We start from the raw sequence: 20,086 nt of genomic DNA, 5'->3' as shown, positions 1-20,086 counted from the left end.
TTGATTTGCTTACTCTAGCACCATGCCACTACATATAAATAATTAAATCGTAAACGTTGATATTCGGAAAATCACTGACCGGCACAAATGTAGAACGAAACCTCACGCATGTCCACATAAATAAAGGCTTTAGTCTTATTTCAACTTCATCTCTAAGGCATATTTTGAATCGTACCATTTTTGGTCACACACCTCTTTGGATGATGTCATAATTTCGTCATGTGTTACTTTCAACATATCCTTTCGGCTACCATAGCAGACTAATACGTACCATAAAAACGGGGGTCGCTATTACCGCTATCATACACCGACTGACTACCGCAGACGCCTAAAACGTACCATCAAAACGAGGGTCCAGATTACCGACATCGTACAGCGTAGGACTACCGAAATTTTTAAATTTTTCTTTGTATCTGGGGGGGAATTTGAATGCTTTTTATTTATTGCAGAATTTGATCTGAAGTGTAAACTTTCATTTATGTTATTAACAAAACTGTGTAAAATCAGTTAAACTAATAAGTTAAATCATTCATATGACATACCAAATAATATTACGCAATAAATTACAGGTCTCCATAAAATTTAAAAACAAAACCAAACGTCTCGTGCGCAATAATATTCTAAAATCATTGTTATCGCAATTTGTTGATAAGAAAATCCTTTTCAGACAATTACGGGATCATTACTCTCCAAAAATACCCATTAGTTTTGATGGTTGCTCGTCGCGGTAATTACCGAACTCCGTTTTTAAAACTTAATTAATTACTCATTTCTACGCTACGGTATTTAAAGCTATTTTACTACGTCTGCATTATGCGGCTCCGGCATTCTAGAAGTATGAAAACCATGGGTCTGCCACTGATGCGTTTTGTAGACTTTTCACCAGTTACTTTCACTGTGGCACTACGGTAGTTCTGAACTTTTTTTCATGAAATACAAAATTTCACTGTGGTAATCAGAAATAGTGAAACATTTATACACTACGGCAGTAATATTTTAAATTGTTTTTGCCCATGGAACATACATATATCACTGTGGTAATTCTCTACAGAAACGTTCATGGGTTTTTACGCCGCCAAACGGTAATACATATGCACACATCGCTTTTTTCCGTTTGCATATAGACGTGTGTAAATTTATCCACTATGGAAGTATTGTACTTTTCAAATTTAAAACTCAAATTTAGGTAAGAATGCATTTAAATTATCCCAAAGTACACAATGGAAATTTTTTGACTTTGAGCTCCATGCATTATGCACTATAATGCATTGATACTCGGAATGCTTTATAAATGGTACAGTATTCAGTATTTCACATGTGCCTTTTTTATACTCTTATATTAATTTATAGTCCGGGTCCGTAATGTAGGAGATACTTTCGTGCACTTGTAATCTCTGAATCCTCTCACTGACGGAGGGTCGCAGGTTCGAGCTGTGCTACCGACTAGGATTTTTTTTATGTGGAATTTGGCAGTTGCTTACGGACTTTGGCGTCTAGTATGGTCTTTCCCAGGAACGATGGTTAGTTAACTGGCTGCCTGATATAACTGGAAAAATTTGTTGAAAAATGGCCGTAATTTTCGAACAAAAACAGACTCTAAAATGATCTGTTTCCAAACCGTACATGAATGTGCTTAGGTTAAATGAGATCTTATAATTCTTCATTATATGATTAAACAATTGATTCCCTTAATTGTGATTTTAAAGAAAAGTCCCAACGGAATACAGCTCGCAACTGGGATACGCTCTAATTTAGATATAATGCTATTAATAAATTCAGTTATTTTAAAATCTGTTTGAAAGTCAGTAAGGCATAAAAAACTAAGAAAAAGGACATTTTAGCTACTATTAAAAGTTTTACCACGAAGTTTTCATTCGACATTTTTGAGTTTTGCTTTGGCACTTGCATCGTATACACCACAAAAACAGATTATGAATTTGAATAAATTTAAATGAACCTTAATAACGTATAGTTGACGCGTTTACATGGTCCGATCCGCTGACATAACTGGTAGGTGACTAAAAGTAAATGCAACAAAAACATTTTTATAACAGAAAATAAAGTTTAAAAAAATTTAAAATTAACAACTGAATGAAAACACAACAGTACAGGCAATCTCCATGAACGGGTATGAGTAGGAAGAATCATAATTCAAATGCTACACAACCTGAACAACGTAATTTGGACTAAATTTTATGAGGGACAGTCTACTTATAGTCCGATCGGGGAGAAACGGGTAGGGGGACTAAAGTAAAACATTAAAAGCAAACAGAAAAATTTGACAGAAAATTAAAAAAAATATATTTTTAAAACCCGAAGCAAGTTGTAAAAGCTATAACAGATGGTATCATTCATTACTTACAATCATCGAAAAAGGTTATATAGAGCATATGTAATGTTACACAAAAAGTTCACTAAAAGTCATGAAATAATTCCTGTTTTTTGTTGAATTTGTACCTGTAGTCCGTTTAAACTGAGTAAGAAAGAAACAATTTTGTCAACAACTTACGACAATAACCGTTAATCTATATATACATGTATTTTTGAATAGCCCTCTAAAGGCAAGGGGGTGGGGGGGGGTGGGGGTAATTAGCATTGTTAATGACGCATAGAAAGATAAAATGTCCAAAATTCACTGTGATAAACATGTCATCGGTAAAACTGTTTAAAAAGTTAGTTATGTGTCTATATTTAATATGCCCAGTTGTATGATTATTATTTCTATACCATATTACAATGTATCAAAATTCACAAGAAGCCAAACTTGATGACACATGTTTTTCTTGAATTTCAAAACTTTAATTCTAAACACATTTTCCCTTGAGACAGCTCATATTAGAAAAGTATTATCAAAAGATGAATCAATCAAACGTTCTCATTCGTACTAAAACCATAACATATTCATTCGTACTAAAACCATAACATACATATACACATGACACATAGTAAAATGTGTACACCATGTAATGTTGTCACTAATCTTAGACAATGTCCTTTTCTTTCTCCAGTTTGTGCTTAATTTCCGCTGGTCAGACAGTCATTTCTTCTTCGTTGATTTCCAAGATAATTTTGTTGGCATTTTACGGGGTGTTTCTATTTTAATATGTACCTTCCTGGGTGATTTTTGTAACCGTTATGTAGCAGAATTGAAGGAAGGGATTTCTTATTAAAATGTAGTAATAATGAGCAATAATAAAACGTATCAAATTATAACATTTAGTGATTTGCAATGGTTATATATACTAAAATCGATTTTCTGGAGTTTCCAATTTTTCTCTTGTTGCCATAAGTTTTACGGACGTTTTCGGATTGGAGGTCTGTATGGACTTGTCCTTTAGTTAGCCAATCCCAGTTCTGGACGCATGATACGAAAGAAAGCATTCCCGAAAGTATTATTTAAAAGATCAGGGGGATTAACCCTGAAAATAGATGACAAATTTTTTTATGTAAGCAAGACATTTTGATTTCAACTACAATTATTGCACAACTTCTCGGGAAAACTGGCTTTTGTATTAAGGGCTGGTTTTTCAAAACATTTTTTTCTGTACAAATGTACTAAGAAGATTAACGTGTTAAGAGCAGTCGAATATATAATGCAATAACAGACTTTTCCTTTTCTGACATGCTTAAATATTTCGAGAAATTTGGGCCCAAAGCGATAATTTGGTACTGTTTGGATTTGAGCGACTTGTTGACTCAGACCCAATTTAATACATGGAGTAAAAGAAAGTACGTTGGTAAAATAGCAAAAGACCAATAATACAATGAATCTTTTAAAACTACTCATTAGATCAATATTTAAATTTTTTAAAAAGAAGATTATTGTTATACCTGTGTAAAAATTTTCTCTACACTCCTTACAACCAAATGATGACGTTGGTGTTCGGAGACCACCGGCGGTCTTTAGTTTCTTCTACTGCAAAACTGAAAGCATTTGTTCGCCCTGACATTGAGATAATTCATGTGAGTCTGCAAACTCTCGGTCACTGGTATCAACTACCCGCGTTTGTTTGGGTTTCCTAATTCCTGAACGGTAACCTTCCATACTCTAGCTACCATGTTTCCCTCTTTGATTTGACGTGTCATATGCTGTCCTTTGTTCATTGTACTAACCCAACCCGGATTATAATGTATTACATGTATTACATTATTCCTGCCGAAACATCCTCTGTCGGACTAATTTCTGTGGTTTTTAAAAACTATGGCAAGAATTTTCACCCTTATTAAAAGACCCACAAAGTGGGTTGAGCTGGCAAGGAACGCCTGTGCCAAAGGGATGTGTCTAGAAGCCACTATACGGTTTAAAACCCGATGTTCAACGACCTTCCTCGTTAGTTTTCTACTTCTTTTTTCCCCTCTAAAATAAACTTTAAACTTCCAAGATATGCAGAAACTGCTCTGCTAAAACGAAGCCTCTCTTTAATACATACCTATTAACTAAATGCTTATCTATTTATCTTTTTATACTGCATCACTCTCTTTACGAGTAAAACGTGCAGCTGCGCGCCTGTACAAGAATTTTTAAAATAGAATGGAAAGGAGAGTAAAAGTAATACACGATGTGTTTTGCAAGCTGAATACAGTTGATAGTGTTAAAACCAAGAAGATTTACAGATAAAGCAGTTTAAAGAAACAGGTCTATCATGTTAAGCATTGTGTGCAGTTTGGTTACACCCTTTCCTAAACTGGTTCAGGGTTGGGGGTTTGCACAAGGTGTACTGGAAGGGAATTCCAAAGCCATGGTGCCCGGAAAAAAAGAGTATTATAGTAATTACAGGGAGTGAGGATCTAGGTATAGGAGTATTGATGTATGTCTTGTTAGACGGGATTGGGGGGGGGAGGAGCTGGTACAGCAACCAAACCCCTCTGCAAATAATTACCACAGTTTGACGTTTGCAGGAAGAACGAATTTCAATGTAGTACCGCAGTGTAGTTTTACTCGTCCTGTTACTAAGAACTATAGTAGACATTTGTGTAAATTTGAACTTCAAGGCAGTGCCATAGTGTAGGTATACCCTAATAAATTGAAATTAAGTACACTTCCACAGTGCTGAGAAAGTTACCTACAAAAGGATTATACTAGTAATAAAAAATTATCCTGTAGGCATTATTTATTCCCCCGATTTCCACGTAGTATAAGCGGGCATGCGAAACCCAAAGAGAGCGCCGCAGCGTATTAATACATATTCACACAAAACAGCATGTACTGCCACAGTGATGCAGTGGCCCTTTAAATATGTGACTTTTAATAAATAACATTAACTGTTTGTTTATCTGCTTAAATACCATAGTAGACTATTGAAGGAAACAAGAAACTATAAGTTGTGCCACAGTTTTAGTTTTTCAATAACCACACAATGGACATAACTACCATAGTGTAGCAACCGTTTTACATAAAAATACCGCAGTATAAAAATTTTAGTATATTTTTTTTAATTCCTTCTATTTTCAATTGCGAAAAAAAATACAATTTTTACCCAAATACTGCTTATGCGCTATGGAAATGAGCACCCCATTTTTTTTGGTACGTATTAGTCGTCTGCGGTAGCCCGCCTGCAAAACAGAAGCGGTAATGGAGAACCCCGAAAATATAGTCTGCATTTGGCGTCTCAGGTAGTGCGTCGGTGTACGATAGCGGTAGTCGAAAGGATATCAGAAAGGCCTTGCCACTTCCTTCCAGAGAAATGTGTGGTTTTCATGTCCCGTATCATAATCTCCCGAAGGGCTTTCAGACGATCTACTGATTTAAATGGCTCTTTATACAGGTTTTTCGTCTTGTTGAATATACTTGGAAGAAAACCTACTACTATACCGTTGACAGTCTCTGCCGGATACTGGTATCCTTCGCTCAAACTTTCCTCCATTATGTCTACGATATCACGCAGACATGTTTCATTTGTTATCTTCTCCTTATCTTTATTACATCTTAGGTCATGGTAGATGCACATTGTTTTCAGCATATATGACGAAAATGGTAAGCATCCAATCCTCTTTAGTGAGGCGTATTCACCATATTTGTAGTTAAAGTATTTCAGATACAAATACAGATGTATGTGTCTTATGGCAAGTCGTTTCCGAACATATTCTACCTCAGTCTCTGTTATTGTTAGCCTGAAACCGTCTCTATAAGCCACGAGTAACACAGAGCCCCTTTGCAAAATTGCTTTGCCTACTTCGGGTACGGTTGCATTTTCTGGTGCGAACAATTCCTTGATGTTACTGTACCTCACAGCCAGAGTAATATCTACAGATATTATACGATCTTTGTAGAGAAACTCCCAGACCATATTTGGGCTCCTAGCTTCACTAAATCGTACCGACAGCTCAACTCCTTTCACAGATGGTAGAGCCATCCACTCTGCACGATCATGGTGGTCATAAATACTGATAAGGCGAATTGATTTTCTGTCTGTCATCACAGTATTGTAAAGACGAGTACAGACTTTTTCTGTAATCTTAGTAGCTTGTTGTTCTTGTAGCTCATCATTGTCCCAATGTTCATTTACGTGAACAAGGTCTGTACAGTCATCGTTGAAACGGATATTAACCCTACCTCCGTCATCACAACTACTTTCTACGACAAACGTACCAGGTTTTGAAAGTTCTGACAGCACTGCGATGAAGTCAAATTCGTCTGCAAAGTAAATTTTTGTACCCTTATGAAAACTTCCAACTTTTATTAGTTCAGAAACTTTACAACTTGGATATGCGTCTCCAAGCTTGTCCAGAAAATTTCGTAGGTGGGAGTAAATTGCATCCCCTATGCTCATACTTTCATCCGATGTTACATCCTCTCTCAATTTAGCAACTTGATCATCTATAAGATTATTAGTACTTATGCCTTCTCGCACGTAAATACATCTGATATCATCATTTGCTGGCTGAAAAATAAGTGAAAAGATATATCAGCTATAATTCTAATTTTTAAGCTAATATATATTTTATTCTATCAAATATTTCGTTATCTTATTTAATACAAGTCAAAAACCTTATATCTTATGTCTGGACTAATATACTTATTACGAGTATAAGAGAGCATGTCTTTTTGTGACTTCTTAAGGATCAGAAAGTTCCAAATTAACATGTTTAACGAATCTCTATATTCATTTGTTAACATATCATTTAAAATTTTAAATTGATAACTGCACCTAAAATGTGACTGTGCAAATATTCTATTATTCATCAGAAAATTGCCTTACATCTCTTACCGCTATTCCTGGATTTTCGATATTTTCAATCTCTGCAAGATCCTTAGTAATCTTCAATCTTTCATTATCCGATTGATTGAACAAATGGTCTTCTAACCCTTGCAAATGTCTCCAAAATTCTACCTTGGAATAATTGCATTTCTCAACGCCTTTATATCCATACAAAGCACCGTACCAGCATGCAGTGAGTGAGCAAGTAACATTGCTCAATCCACCGTGACAAATTGACCTGACACACAAATCTTCCCAAGATCCGTCAAAACTTAGGAAAACGTCATATGCAATTATCGTCGCATCGCATCCATTGCTGCCTGGTCTTTCGTTTCCTGAGATGGACTTATAGAATTCTTCCCTTATTTTTATATCATACGGGCGTGGGAATTCAGGGTCATGTTCTCCTGTTTCAATTCTTCTCAATCTGACATAACTACGCCATTTGTCTTCAAATTCATTCCACGCTGTTAGGTTTTCTTGCACGGCAATTCCACGCTCTTTCACATACGACATTGCTTTAGGAAGAGTTTTCATCAGTCCATACCCCCACTCTTTTACATCTTTCTTTTGTAATGCATATGACGTGAATAACGCAGTTGCCACTGTACCTAGGAAACCCGATGGGTTGTGATTAAGAAGTCGACCAATTTCTATGCTGAGCTTTATTAAATTATGCAGATCCATAGGACCAGGATGTCGCAGACCGATACACATTCCCCTTACAGCTGCCGCGCTACTTATTCCGTTAACGTCAAACGGTACTATAATCCCTTGATCACCACCAGGATTAAGTCTTTCTCGTGCTGCATAGAATGTTTCGTCAGGATGCCGTGCATCCATATCCCAGTCATCGGTTGTATTTTTGTACATTTTGGCAACAAGCATGAGAACTGAGTCATTAACGGTCTTGTACGGCACTGTAGTGAGTGCAATTGCTGTGTGTAAATTTAGTAGCGTGTAAGAACTTACTTTCCATTCTGGACGTTTGATCTCGAGGTTATTTACTCCTCCAAGTTTCTCAAGTTCCTCATGAATTTTTATTCCATTTGAACAACTGAACCATACTCCATTTTTGTAACCTAGCGAATCCCCTACACCACTCAAAAGCATTGCAGCTTGGTAGCGTGTATCTAGAGGAGCCATTTTGTTTGAATTTTCATTTATAACCTGTATATGATTTAAATAATTACAAAAAAATAAAACCTGATTTTATTACACACCGCATGTAATTATTTTGTAAGACCGCAAATGTCATACTGGTATAGAGAATATAAAACACCAATTATATTCAATTCAGCTGCAACCGATTCATTCACAAAAAGGTAGTATTCAGGGTAACTAAAGTATAATGTCCCATACTTCACTAAAGGTAATGTCATTTAAAGTATTCAAACAAACTTGATCAATCAAGGTATTGCCATATCGAAATTTCAAACAAATCTTCATTATGTTGAATCCGTAATTCTATTTGCAAATGTTGATAAAAGATTTCCGAAGAGTAAGATAGAATGAAATAAAAATGACTTTTATTTACGATAAATACATTTGATGTTTAAACTTTTTAATGTATACTGTGAAATCATTAATAATCGTGGGGGACTAATTTTCGTGGATTTCGTGGTTGAGTCAATCCCAACGAACAAGTAAAATTCCCGAATAATTTTATGTTCAAAAGTTGAGTTCCACGAGTCATATCCCCACGAAATGGTCGTTTTAGACCAAAACCACGAAATTTCATGCCTACGAAATTTAATGATTTTACAGTATTAGATCCAATATTTCATATTTAAAGACACCAACAACCGCTATATATGGTTTATGTAACCATAAATTTAACATGTTTACAATGCATTAGGTTTAGAATAGTACGCAATGTATGCACGCATAGATTGATACAGAATAAATCTGTATTACTTGCTATAAATCTGGCTGTTTTTTTTTAACAATCAACTCATACTGCATGACATTTGATTATGAATGCAGTAGTTCTATATGCAAACTTAATTTATATTTTCAGTCAAGTTAAATTATTAAATGAGGATTTTGAGGATTTTATACATTTGAAGCAAATAACTAAAGACAAAATTGTTTAGTGAAAGATGAGATATCTTTAATTGTTTTAAAACTTTTTTTACTATTATTTATACATTTAATGTGCATTTCTGACGGTTTAAAGATAAGACATCAATTGTGTTTTTAAGGGATTTATTTCAAAAAAGATAATTGTGGGAAATATAAAGACTACACATTTTGATTGTGATTTTATTTATACACAGAAAAAGTTCATCATGCTGAATCGATTAAGTGGAACCAATTTTGAACCAAATAATAATGCAGGACTAGTTTTTTATGTTAACTTCCGAAAATATATCTATTGTATTTGCTCAAAGTGAATAAATTTAAATGAACCTTAATAACGTATAGTTGACGCGTTTACATGGTCCGATCCGCTGACAAAAACTGGTAGGTGACTAAAGTAAAATGCAACAAAAACTTTTTTTTATAACAGAAAAATATAAGATAAAACAATAAAATTAACAACTGAATGAAAAAAACAACAGTACAGGCAATCTCCTATAAAGGGGTATGAGTAGGAAGAATCATAATTCAAATGCTACACAACGAACAACGTAATTTTGGGACTAAATTTTATGGGGACAGTCTACTTATAGTCCGATCGGGAGAAACGGGTAGGAGACTAAAGTAAAAACATTAAAAGCAAACAGAAACATTTGACAGAAAATTAAAAAAAAAAAATATTTAAACGAAAGCAGTTGAAAAAAGCTAAACGAGGGAGTATCTTTCATTACTTACAAATCATCGCAAAAGGTTATATAGAGCATATGTAATGTTACACAAAAAGTTCACTAAAAGTCATGAAATAATTCCTGTTTTTTGTTGAATTTGTACCTGTAGTCCGTTTAAACTGAGTAAGAAAGAAACAATTTTGTCAACAACTTACGACAATAACCGTTAATCTATATATACATGTATTTTTGAATAGCCCTCTAAAGGCAAGGGGGTGGGGGGGTAGGGTAATTAACATTGTTAATGACGCATAGAAAGATAAAATGTCCAAAATTCACTGTGATAAAATGTCATCGGTTAAAACTGTTTAAAAAGTTAGTTATGTGTCTATTTTTAATATGCCCAGTTGTATGATTATTATTTCTTACCATATTACAATGTATCAAAATTCACAAGAAAGCCAAACTTGAGGGGACACATGTTTTTCTTAAATTTTCAAAACTTTATTCTAAACACATTTTCCCTTGAGACAGCTCATATTAGAAAAGTATTATCAAAAGATGAATCAATCAAACGTTCTCATTCGTACTAAAACCAAAAACCATAACATACATATACACATGACACATAGTAAAATGTGTACACCATGTAATGTTGTCACTAATCTTAGACAATGTCCTTTTCTTTCTCCAGTTTGTGCTTAATTTCCGCTGGTCAGACAGTCATTTCTTCTTCGTTGATTTCCAAGATAATTTTGTTGGCATTTTACGGGGTGTTTCTATTTTAATATGTACCTTCCTGGGTGATTTTTGTAACCGTTATGTAGCAGAATTGAAGGAAGGGATTTCTTATTAAAATGTAGTAATAATGAGCAATAATAAAACGTATCAAATTATAACATTTAGTGATTTGCAATGGTTATATATACTAAAATCGATTTTTCTGGAGTTCCAATTTTTCTCTTGTTCCCATAAGTTTTACGGACGTTTTCGGATTGGAGGTCTGTATGGACTTGTCCTTTAGTTAGCCAATCCCAGTTCTGGACGCATGATACGAAAGAAAGCTTTCCCCTTTGAAAGTATTATTTAAAAGATCAGGGGGATTAACCCTGAAAAATAGATGGACAAATATTTTTATGTAAGCAGACATTTTGATTTTAAACTACAATTATTGCACAACTTCTCTGGAACTGGCTTTTGTACTTAAGGGCTGGTTTTCTCGAAACATTTTATTCTGTACAAATGTATAAGAAGAAAGTGTTAGAGCAGTCGAATATATTAATGCAATAACAGATTTTTCCCTTTTTCTGACATGCTTAAATATTTCGAGAATTGACCCAAAGCGATAATTTGAGTACATGTTTGGATTTGAGCGATTGTTGACTCAGACCAATTTATATACAGGGGAGTAAAAGAAAGTACGTTGCGTAATATAGAAGACTCAATATACAATGAAATTTTTAAAAACTACTCATTAGATCAATATAACTTTTTAATAAGAAGATTATTGTTATTTACCTTTTTGTAAATTTGTCTACCTCCTTACAACCAAATGATGACGTTGGTGTTCGGAGACCACGGCGGTCTTTAGTTTTTCATCTGCAAAATAAACAAGCAATTTGTTCGCACTGGACATTGAGATAATTTCATGTGAGTCTGCAAACTCTCGGTCATGGTATCAACTACCTGCGTTTGTTTTGGGTTTCCTAATTCCTGAACGGTAACCTTCCATACTCTGCTACCATGTTTCCATCTTTGATTTGACCGTGTCAATGCTGTCCTTTGTTCATTGTACTAACCGAAACCAGGAATTATAAGTATTACTTGTTTACATTATTCCTGCCGAAACACCCATCGGTGGGACTAATTTCTGTGGTTTAAAATCATTATGGCAAGAATTTTCACCCTTATTAAGAAGACCCACAAAGATGGTTGAGCTGGCAAGGAACGCCTGTGCCAAAGGGATGTGTCTAGAAGCACTATACGGTTCAACCAGATGTTCAACGACCTTCCTCGTTAGTTCTACTTCTTTTTTCCCCTCTAAATAAACTTTAAACTTCCAAAGATATGCAGAAACTGCATTTTGCTAAAACGAAGCCTCTCTTTAATACATATATTAACTAAATGCTTATCTTTTTATCTTTTTATACTGCTCACTCCTCTTTACGAGTAATACGTGCAGCTGCGCGCCTGTACAAGAATTTTAAAAATAGAATGGACAGGAGAGTAAAAGTAATACACGATGTGTTTTGCAAGCATAAATACAGTTGATAGTGTTAAAACCAAGAAGGATTTACAGATAAAAGCAGTTTAAGAAACAGGTCTTTCATGTTAAGCTTTGTGTGCAATTTTGGGGTTACACCCTGCCTAAACTGGTTCAGGGTTGGGGCTTGCACAAGGTGTACTGGAAGGGGAATTCCCAAAGCACTATGGTGCCTGGAAAAAAAGAGTACTTATAGTAATTACAGGGAGTGAGGATCTAGGTATAGGAGTATTGATGCATATGTCTTGTTAGACGGGATTGGGGAGGGGGAGGAGCTGGTACAGCAACCAAACCACTCTGCAAATAATTACCACAGTAGACGTTTGCAGGAAGAACGAATTTCAATGTAGTACCGCAGTGTAGTTTTACTCGTCCTGTTACTAAGAACTATAGTAGACATTTGTGTGAAATTTGAACTTCAAGGCAGTGCCATAGTGTAGGTATACATAATAAATGAAATTAAGTACACTTCCACAGTGCTGAGAAAGTTACCCTACAAAAGGATTATACTAGTAATAAAAAATTATCCTGTAGGCATTATTTATTCCCCCGATTACCACAGTAGTATAATGCAGGGCATGCGAAACCAAAGAGAGCGCCGCAGCGTATTAATACATATTCACACAAAACAGCATGTACTGCCACAGTGATGCAGTGGCCGTTTAATATGTGACTTTAATAAAAAACATTAACTGTTTGTTTTATCTGCATATAAATACCATAGTAGACTATTTGAAGGAAACAAGAAAAATATAAGTTGTGCCACAGTGTAGTTATACCCAATAACCACACAAGGACATAATACCTAGTGTAGCACACGTTTTACATAAAAAATACCGCAGTATAAAAATGTAGTATATTTTGTTAATTCCTTCTATTTTCAAATTTCGAAAAAGTACAATTTTTACCCAAATACTGCATTATGCGCTATGGAAATGAGCACCCCCATTTTTTTGGGACGTATTAGTCGTCTGCGGTAGCCCCCCTGCAAACAGAAGCGGTAATGGAGAACCCCGAAAATATAGTCTGCATTTGGCGTCTCAGGTAGGCGTTTGGTTTTACGATAGCGGTGCGAAAGGATATCAGAAAGGCCTTGCCACTTCCTTCCAGAGGAATGTGTGGTTTTCATGTCCCGTATCATAACTCCGAGGGTTTTTAGACGATCTACTGATTAAAGGCTTTTTTTATACAGGTTTTTCGTTTGTTGAATATACTTGGAAGAAAACCTACTACTATACCGTTGACAGTCTCTGCCGGATATGGTATCCTTCGCTCAAACTTTCCTCCATTATGTCTACGATATCACGCAGACATGTTTCATTTGTTATCTTCTCCTTATCTTTATTACATCTTAGGTCATGGTAGATGCACATTGTTTTCAGCATATATGACGAAAATGGTAAGCATCCAATCCTCTTTAGTGAGGCGTATTCACCATATTTGTAGTTAAAGTATTTCAGATACAAATACAGATGTATGTGTCTTATGGCAAGTCGTTTCCGAACATATTCTACCTCAGTCTCTGTTATTGTTAGCCTGAAACCGTCTCTATAAGCCACGAGTAACACAGAGCCCCTTTGCAAAATTGCTTTGCCTACTTCGGGTACGGTTGCATTTTCTGGTGCGAACAATTCCTTGATGTTACTGTACCTCACAGCCAGAGTAATATCTACAGATATTATACGATCTTTGTAGAGAAACTCCCAGACCATATTTGGGCTCCTAGCTTCACTAAATCGTACCGACAGCTCAACTCCTTTCACAGATGGTAGAGCCATCCACTCTGCACGATCATGGTGGTCATAAATACTGATAAGGCGAATTGATTTTCTGTCTGTCATCACAGTATTGTAAAGACGAGTACAGACTTTTTCTGTAATCTTAGTAGCTTGTTGTTCTTGTAGCTCATCATTGTCCCAATGTTCATTTACGTGAACAAGGTCTGTACAGTCATCGTTGAAACGGATATTAACCCTACCTCCGTCATCACAACTACTTTCTACGACAAACGTACCAGGTTTTGAAAGTTCTGACAGCACTGCGATGAAGTCAAATTCGTCTGCAAAGTAAAATTTTTGTACCCTTAGAAAACTTCCAAACTTATTAGTTCAGAAACTTTAAAACTTGATATGCGTCTCCAAGCTTTTCCAGAAAATTTTGTAGGTGGGGGTAAATTGCATCCCTATGCTCATACTTTCATCCGATGTTACATCCTCTCTCAATTTAGCAACTTGATCATCTATAAGATTATTAGTACTTATGCCTTCTCGCACGTAAATACATCTGATATCATCATTTGCTGGCTGAAAAATAAGTGAAAAGATATATCAGCTATAATTCTAATTTTTAAGCTAATATATATTTTATTCTATCAAATATTTCGTTATCTTATTTAATACAAGTCAAAAACCTTATATCTTATGTCTGGACTAATATACTTATTACGAGTATAAGAGAGCATGTCTTTTTGTGACTTCTTAAGGATCAGAAAGTTCCAAAAATTACATGTTTAACGAATCTCTATATTATTTTTAACATATATTTAAAATTTTAAATTGATAACTGCACCTAAAATGTGACTGTGCAAATATTCTATTATTCATCAGAAAATTGCCTTACATCTCTTACCGCTATTCCTGGATTTTCGATATTTCAATCTCTTTCAAGATCCTTAGTAATCTTCAATCTTTCATTATCCCATTGATTGAACAAAAAGGTCTTCTAACCCTTGCAAATGTCTCCAAAATTCTACCTTTGGGAAAAATTGCATTTCTCAACGCCTTTTTTATCCATACAAAGCACGTACCAGCATGCAGTGAGTGAGCAAGTAACATTGCTCAATCCACCGTGACAAATTGACCGGGCACACAAATCTTCCCAAGATCCGTCAAAAACTTAGGAAAACGTCATATGCAATTATCGTCGATCGCATCCATTGCGCCTGGTCTTTCGTTTCCTGAGATGGACTTATAGAATTCTTCCCTTATTTTTTATATCATAAAGGGCGTGGGGAATTCAGGGTCATGTTCTCCTGTTTCAATTTTTCTCAATTGACATAACTACGCCATTTGTCTTCAAATTCATTCCACGCTGTTAGGTTTTCTTCACGGCAATTCCACGCTCTTTCACAACGACATTGCTTTAGGAAGAGTTTCATCAGTCCATACCCCCACTCTTTTACTTTCTTTTGTATGCATATGAGTGAATAACGCAGTTGGGCCCCTTGTACTAGGAAACCGATGGGTTGTGATTAAGAAATCGACCAATTTCTATGCTGAGCTTGTATTAAATTATGCAGATCCTAGGACCAGGATGTCGCCCGACCGATACACATTCCCCTTACAGCTGCGCGCTACTTATTCCGTTAACGTCAAACGGTACTATAATCCCTTGATCACCACCAGGAAATTAAATCTTTCTCGTGCTGCATAGAAGTTTTGTCAGGATGCCGTGCATCCATTTTCCCAGTCTCGGTTGTATTTTTTGTACATTTTGGCAACAAGCATGAGAAAATGAGTCATTAACGGTCTTGTACGGCAAATGTAGTGAGGTGCAATTGCTGTGTGTAATTTAAATAGCGTGTAAGAACTTACTTTCCATTTGGACGTTTGATTCGAGGTTATTTACTCCTCCAAGTTTCTCAAGTTCCTCATGAATTTTTTATTCATTTGAACAACTGAACATACTCATTTTTGTACCTAGCGATCCCTACACCACTCAAAAGCATTGGGAGTTGGTAGCGTGTATCTAGAGGGGCATTTTGTTTGAATTTTCAATTTATAACCTGTATATGATTTTAAATAATTTCAAAAAAAAAAAAACCTGATTTTATTACACACCCCATGTAATTATTTTGTAAGACCGCAAATGTCATACTGGTATAGAGAATATAAAACACCAATTATATTCAATTCAGCTGCAACCGATTCATTCACAAAAAGGTAGTATTCAGGGTAACTAAAGTATAATGTCCCATACTTCACTAAAGGTAATGTCATTTAAAGTATTCAAACAAACTTGATCAATCAAGGTATTGCCATATCGAAATTTCAAACAAATCTTCATTATGTTGAATCCGTAATTCTATTTGCAAATGTTGATAAAAGATTTCCGAAGAGTAAGATAGAATGAAATAAAAATGACTTTTATTTACGATAAATACATTTGATGTTTAAACTTTTTAATGTATACTGTGAAATCATTAATAATCGTGGGGGACTAATTTTCGTGGATTTCGTGGTTGAGTCAATCCCAACGAACAAGTAAAATTCCCGAATAATTTTATGTTCAAAAGTTGAGTTCCACGAGTCATATCCCCACGAAATGGTCGTTTAGACCAAAACCACGAAATTTCATGCCTACGAAATTTAATGATTTTACAGTATTAGATCCAATATTTCATATTTAAAGACACCAACAACCGCTATATATGGTTTATGTAACCATAAATTTAACATGTTTACAATGCATTAGGTTTAGAATAGTACGCAATGTATGCACGCATAGATTGATACAGAATAAATCTGTATTACTGCTATAAATCTGGCTGTTTTTTTTTAACAATCAACTCATACTGCATGACATTTGATTATGAATGCAGTAGTTCTATATGCAAACTTAATTTATATTTTCAGTCAAGTTAAATTATTAAATGAGGATTTTGAGGATTTTATACATTTGAAGCAAATAACTAAAGACAAAATTGTTTAGTGAAAGATGAGATATCTTTAATTGTTTTAAAACTTTGTTACTATTATTTATACATTTAATGTGCATTTCTGACGGTTTAAAGATAAGAGACTCAATTGTGTTTTTAAAGGGATTTATTTCAAAAAAGATAATTGTGGGAAATATAAAGACTACACATTTTGACTTGTGATTTTATTTATACACAGAAAATGTTCATCATGCTGAATCGATTAAGCTGGAACCAATTTTGAAACCAAATAATAATGCAGGACTAGTTTTTTATGTTAACTTCCGAAAATATATCTATTGTATTTGCTCAAAGTAGTTCGTTTTTTAACGTTTGAAATTTGTTTACTACATTAACTATCATGATTTAATTATCAAAATCGCAAACGTAACTTAAATGGTATGCAGATACAAACATCTTCTAAAACTGAATAAACAAAATGTGTCTACCTCTGAGTTAAAATAAATTTGGACATGCGTACTTCTTTAACACTCCTACTGTTTTTGTTTTCACCTCTGACGTGCACTACTTCGACCATTCTTAAAGGTATTCTCCCAAGGCCTGGATGAAATATTTCAGAATATTCATTTCCACCAAGTTTGGCATAGAATGTGTACATGACACTGAAAATGATAATGTGGGTGATAATATAATTTAGATATTGGTAAAGTGCAATAAAAATGTAAAATGTCTACATTATTTCAAAAGCGTTGCAACGGTGTACTACCTTAAGCACAATAGTTTTGGTTATTTATAAGAATAATCTTGTAAAAGTCTCATATCAATAAGTTTGTACCACTAGTCACTTTCAGAGTACTAACTTTTTACGGATTTTTGAGAGAAAATATTGTTCGCCTTAAATAAGTTGGTTAGTCCCTTTAATGTTTTTATTCTTTGTTTTTATTATTCCATATTTCAGGTCGAATGTACTTAGCCGTCATTGTGTACGTGTACACATTTACACGTATCCCATATCTATCGCGTTTTTAATATACAGTTAAACCTGTTTTAGCGACCACCTGTAATAAGCAGTCACTTTGCCTATATTAAGCAGTAAGCCAATTGAGTGAAACAGTTTGGCTGCATAAGGCAGATTGCTGCTTCGGACAAGTTGAAATTAGAACAAAAAAGTCAGTTTGGGATGTTGGCTGGGTGCTGTTTTATACAGATGGCCGCTAAGTTAGGTTCAACTGCATTTAATGGTATAATCCAGCAAGACAACCTTGACATTTAGCACTATACAAATATTTGTGACAGTAACATGATCACGCTGATAAAAGCCTTTTGTTTTTAGCATGCTTGCGGGTATACGAGTATTTTATAATCAATACATCACACTTTGTAAAGTATTTACAGAACATAAAAAGTGCACAAGATTTTATAATAAGTTGTTAATAATTGTTTCTTTTTCTGATTAGATATGAATTGGTATGCTTTCACAAAACGTTTACTAACGTACATGATATTATCAAGACAAAAGTACACAAACAAGGTGTAATTACAAATCTTATTATTTAAACAGCAGACATAATGATCACTTCTATAAAACCACAACTTTATTTTAGTTAAAGACGTTGTTGCATATTTACGCATGTACTGAATTGTTTCATTGATTTTTACTCTCACCTGATAAGGTCTGTATGGAACGCCGGTGTGCCATGTTAATTGTCAAATACAATATGTCAAATAGTTAATGCAAAATGCTATTTGCTAAATTCTTAATATCAAATGTTGACTGCTAAACGGTAATTGTCTGTCAAATGATAAATAGAATTGTTAATATCGAAATGCAAAAAAGTAAATGCTAAGTGTTTTATCAAATAAAAATTGGCATTCGTTGCATAACTTTGTTTCTGCAACAAACTTTCTTCTAAATACTTTGGAGTAAAAAGTTTCGGTCCTTTATCATAGATCGGTAGAATACGTTACTTTTTCAAATCACCACTGCACTAAAATGACATCGAACTTGAAAATAGTTTCTTATCAATATCTGGGGAACGCTTGTTTCAGTGGTATGTAGTCAGTAAATCGACCCAGCAGTTGTTGAAGTCATTAACGGTTAAGGTCACAGAATACTAAATAACATACGCAGTTGCCTCTAACAGACTGTCATGGTGGGCATGCATGCTTTCTTACAAACAGCTGCTGTTGTAAGTTACTTTTTCAGATCATTAAGTACTTATTTACTTAAATTCAAATACTTCTGATTATTCAATTAAGTTAAAGGATGAATATAGATCAGGTAATTTTATGGTAAACATCATTTCATTTCTCTTAGATACAGTATTCCTCTGTGTTTCTGCTTATCGTGCAAACTTTCAGTATGCTTCATAAGTAGATATGCTGTACAGCTACCGTCCTATACTTCGTTATCAGTTTTGAGGACAGAACCTCGAGTTATTGGGTATCATAAATCATAATGACGTTCGAGTATAATCAATACAGTCATTTTAGGGGAGATACATTCAATACATTCAGTACATAGTATACAATTTCAATCAAATATTAGAAACAAAAGTGTAGATAACTGACAGGAGAAACAAAGGCTGAAACATTGAGGAAAATGCCTCCGCTTGATACACGATATCAAGCTGCGTTACAGCTAAGTGTTGTTGGTGATTCGTTAGGTTTTAAAAATGGAGACTGGTCCAATTGTTCAAGCGGATTACAAATTTTCGACGAACTTGAAAAACTTGGTGGAGTAAATAATCTTAATATCAAACTTCCAGAATGGACTGTGAGCTCTTACACATTGTTACGACTTCATACGGCATGTATACTCACCTGTGAGCAGTACCAGAAAGTAACTGGTGAATTGATCATACGAGCAGCGCAACAATGCAAATCTTCAGCAAATTGTTGGGACATGAAAGACCGAAATCCTGATCAGACATTTATGGCCGCGCGGGAAAAGCTAAATCCAATTAATGTCAGAGGATCCTGTGTGCCATTCGATCCGAACGGTATAAGCAGTGCGGCAGCTGTAAGAGGAATGTGTATTGGCCTTCGTCATCCGAATCCGGCGGAATTACATGATCTTATTAAGGTTAGTATCGACTTTGGCCGCATTTTCACCCAACAGGATACCTTGGCACTCTGGCTACTGCACTATTTACATCATATGCATTACAGAAGATACCTGTCAGACAATGGGGGCATGGACTGATAGAAACGCTCC

At 34.9% G+C, this 20,086-nt stretch overlaps 2 protein-coding genes across 2 annotated transcripts; one reads left to right on the top strand and one right to left on the bottom strand.

Annotated features, from left to right (window-relative positions):
• Nucleotides 1-2,901: 2,901 nt before the first annotated feature.
• Nucleotides 2,902-8,673, bottom strand: LOC123556475 (uncharacterized). Its single transcript, XM_053524559.1, has 3 exons — nt 7,209-8,673; nt 5,631-6,881; nt 2,902-2,910 (listed from the first exon to the last, which is right to left on the bottom strand). Exons 1-3 carry the CDS (start codon nt 8,343-8,345, stop codon nt 2,902-2,904), a joined length of 2,397 nt encoding a protein of 798 aa, XP_053380534.1. The 5' UTR covers nt 8,346-8,673.
• Nucleotides 8,674-19,471: 10,798 nt separating this feature from the next.
• On the top strand, nt 19,472-20,074 carry LOC128548914 (inactive ADP-ribosyltransferase arh2-like). The gene has a single exon (XM_053524556.1). It carries the CDS (start codon nt 19,472-19,474, stop codon nt 20,072-20,074), a length of 603 nt encoding a protein of 200 aa, XP_053380531.1.
• The last annotated feature ends 12 nt before the right edge of the window (nt 20,075-20,086 follow it).

The sequence above is a fragment of the Mercenaria mercenaria genome, chromosome 2, assembly GCF_021730395.1.
Source record: "Mercenaria mercenaria strain notata chromosome 2, MADL_Memer_1, whole genome shotgun sequence".
Classification (NCBI taxonomy): Eukaryota; Metazoa; Mollusca; class Bivalvia; order Venerida; family Veneridae; genus Mercenaria; species Mercenaria mercenaria.
This window is presented reverse-complemented; position numbering and strand designations above follow the sequence as displayed.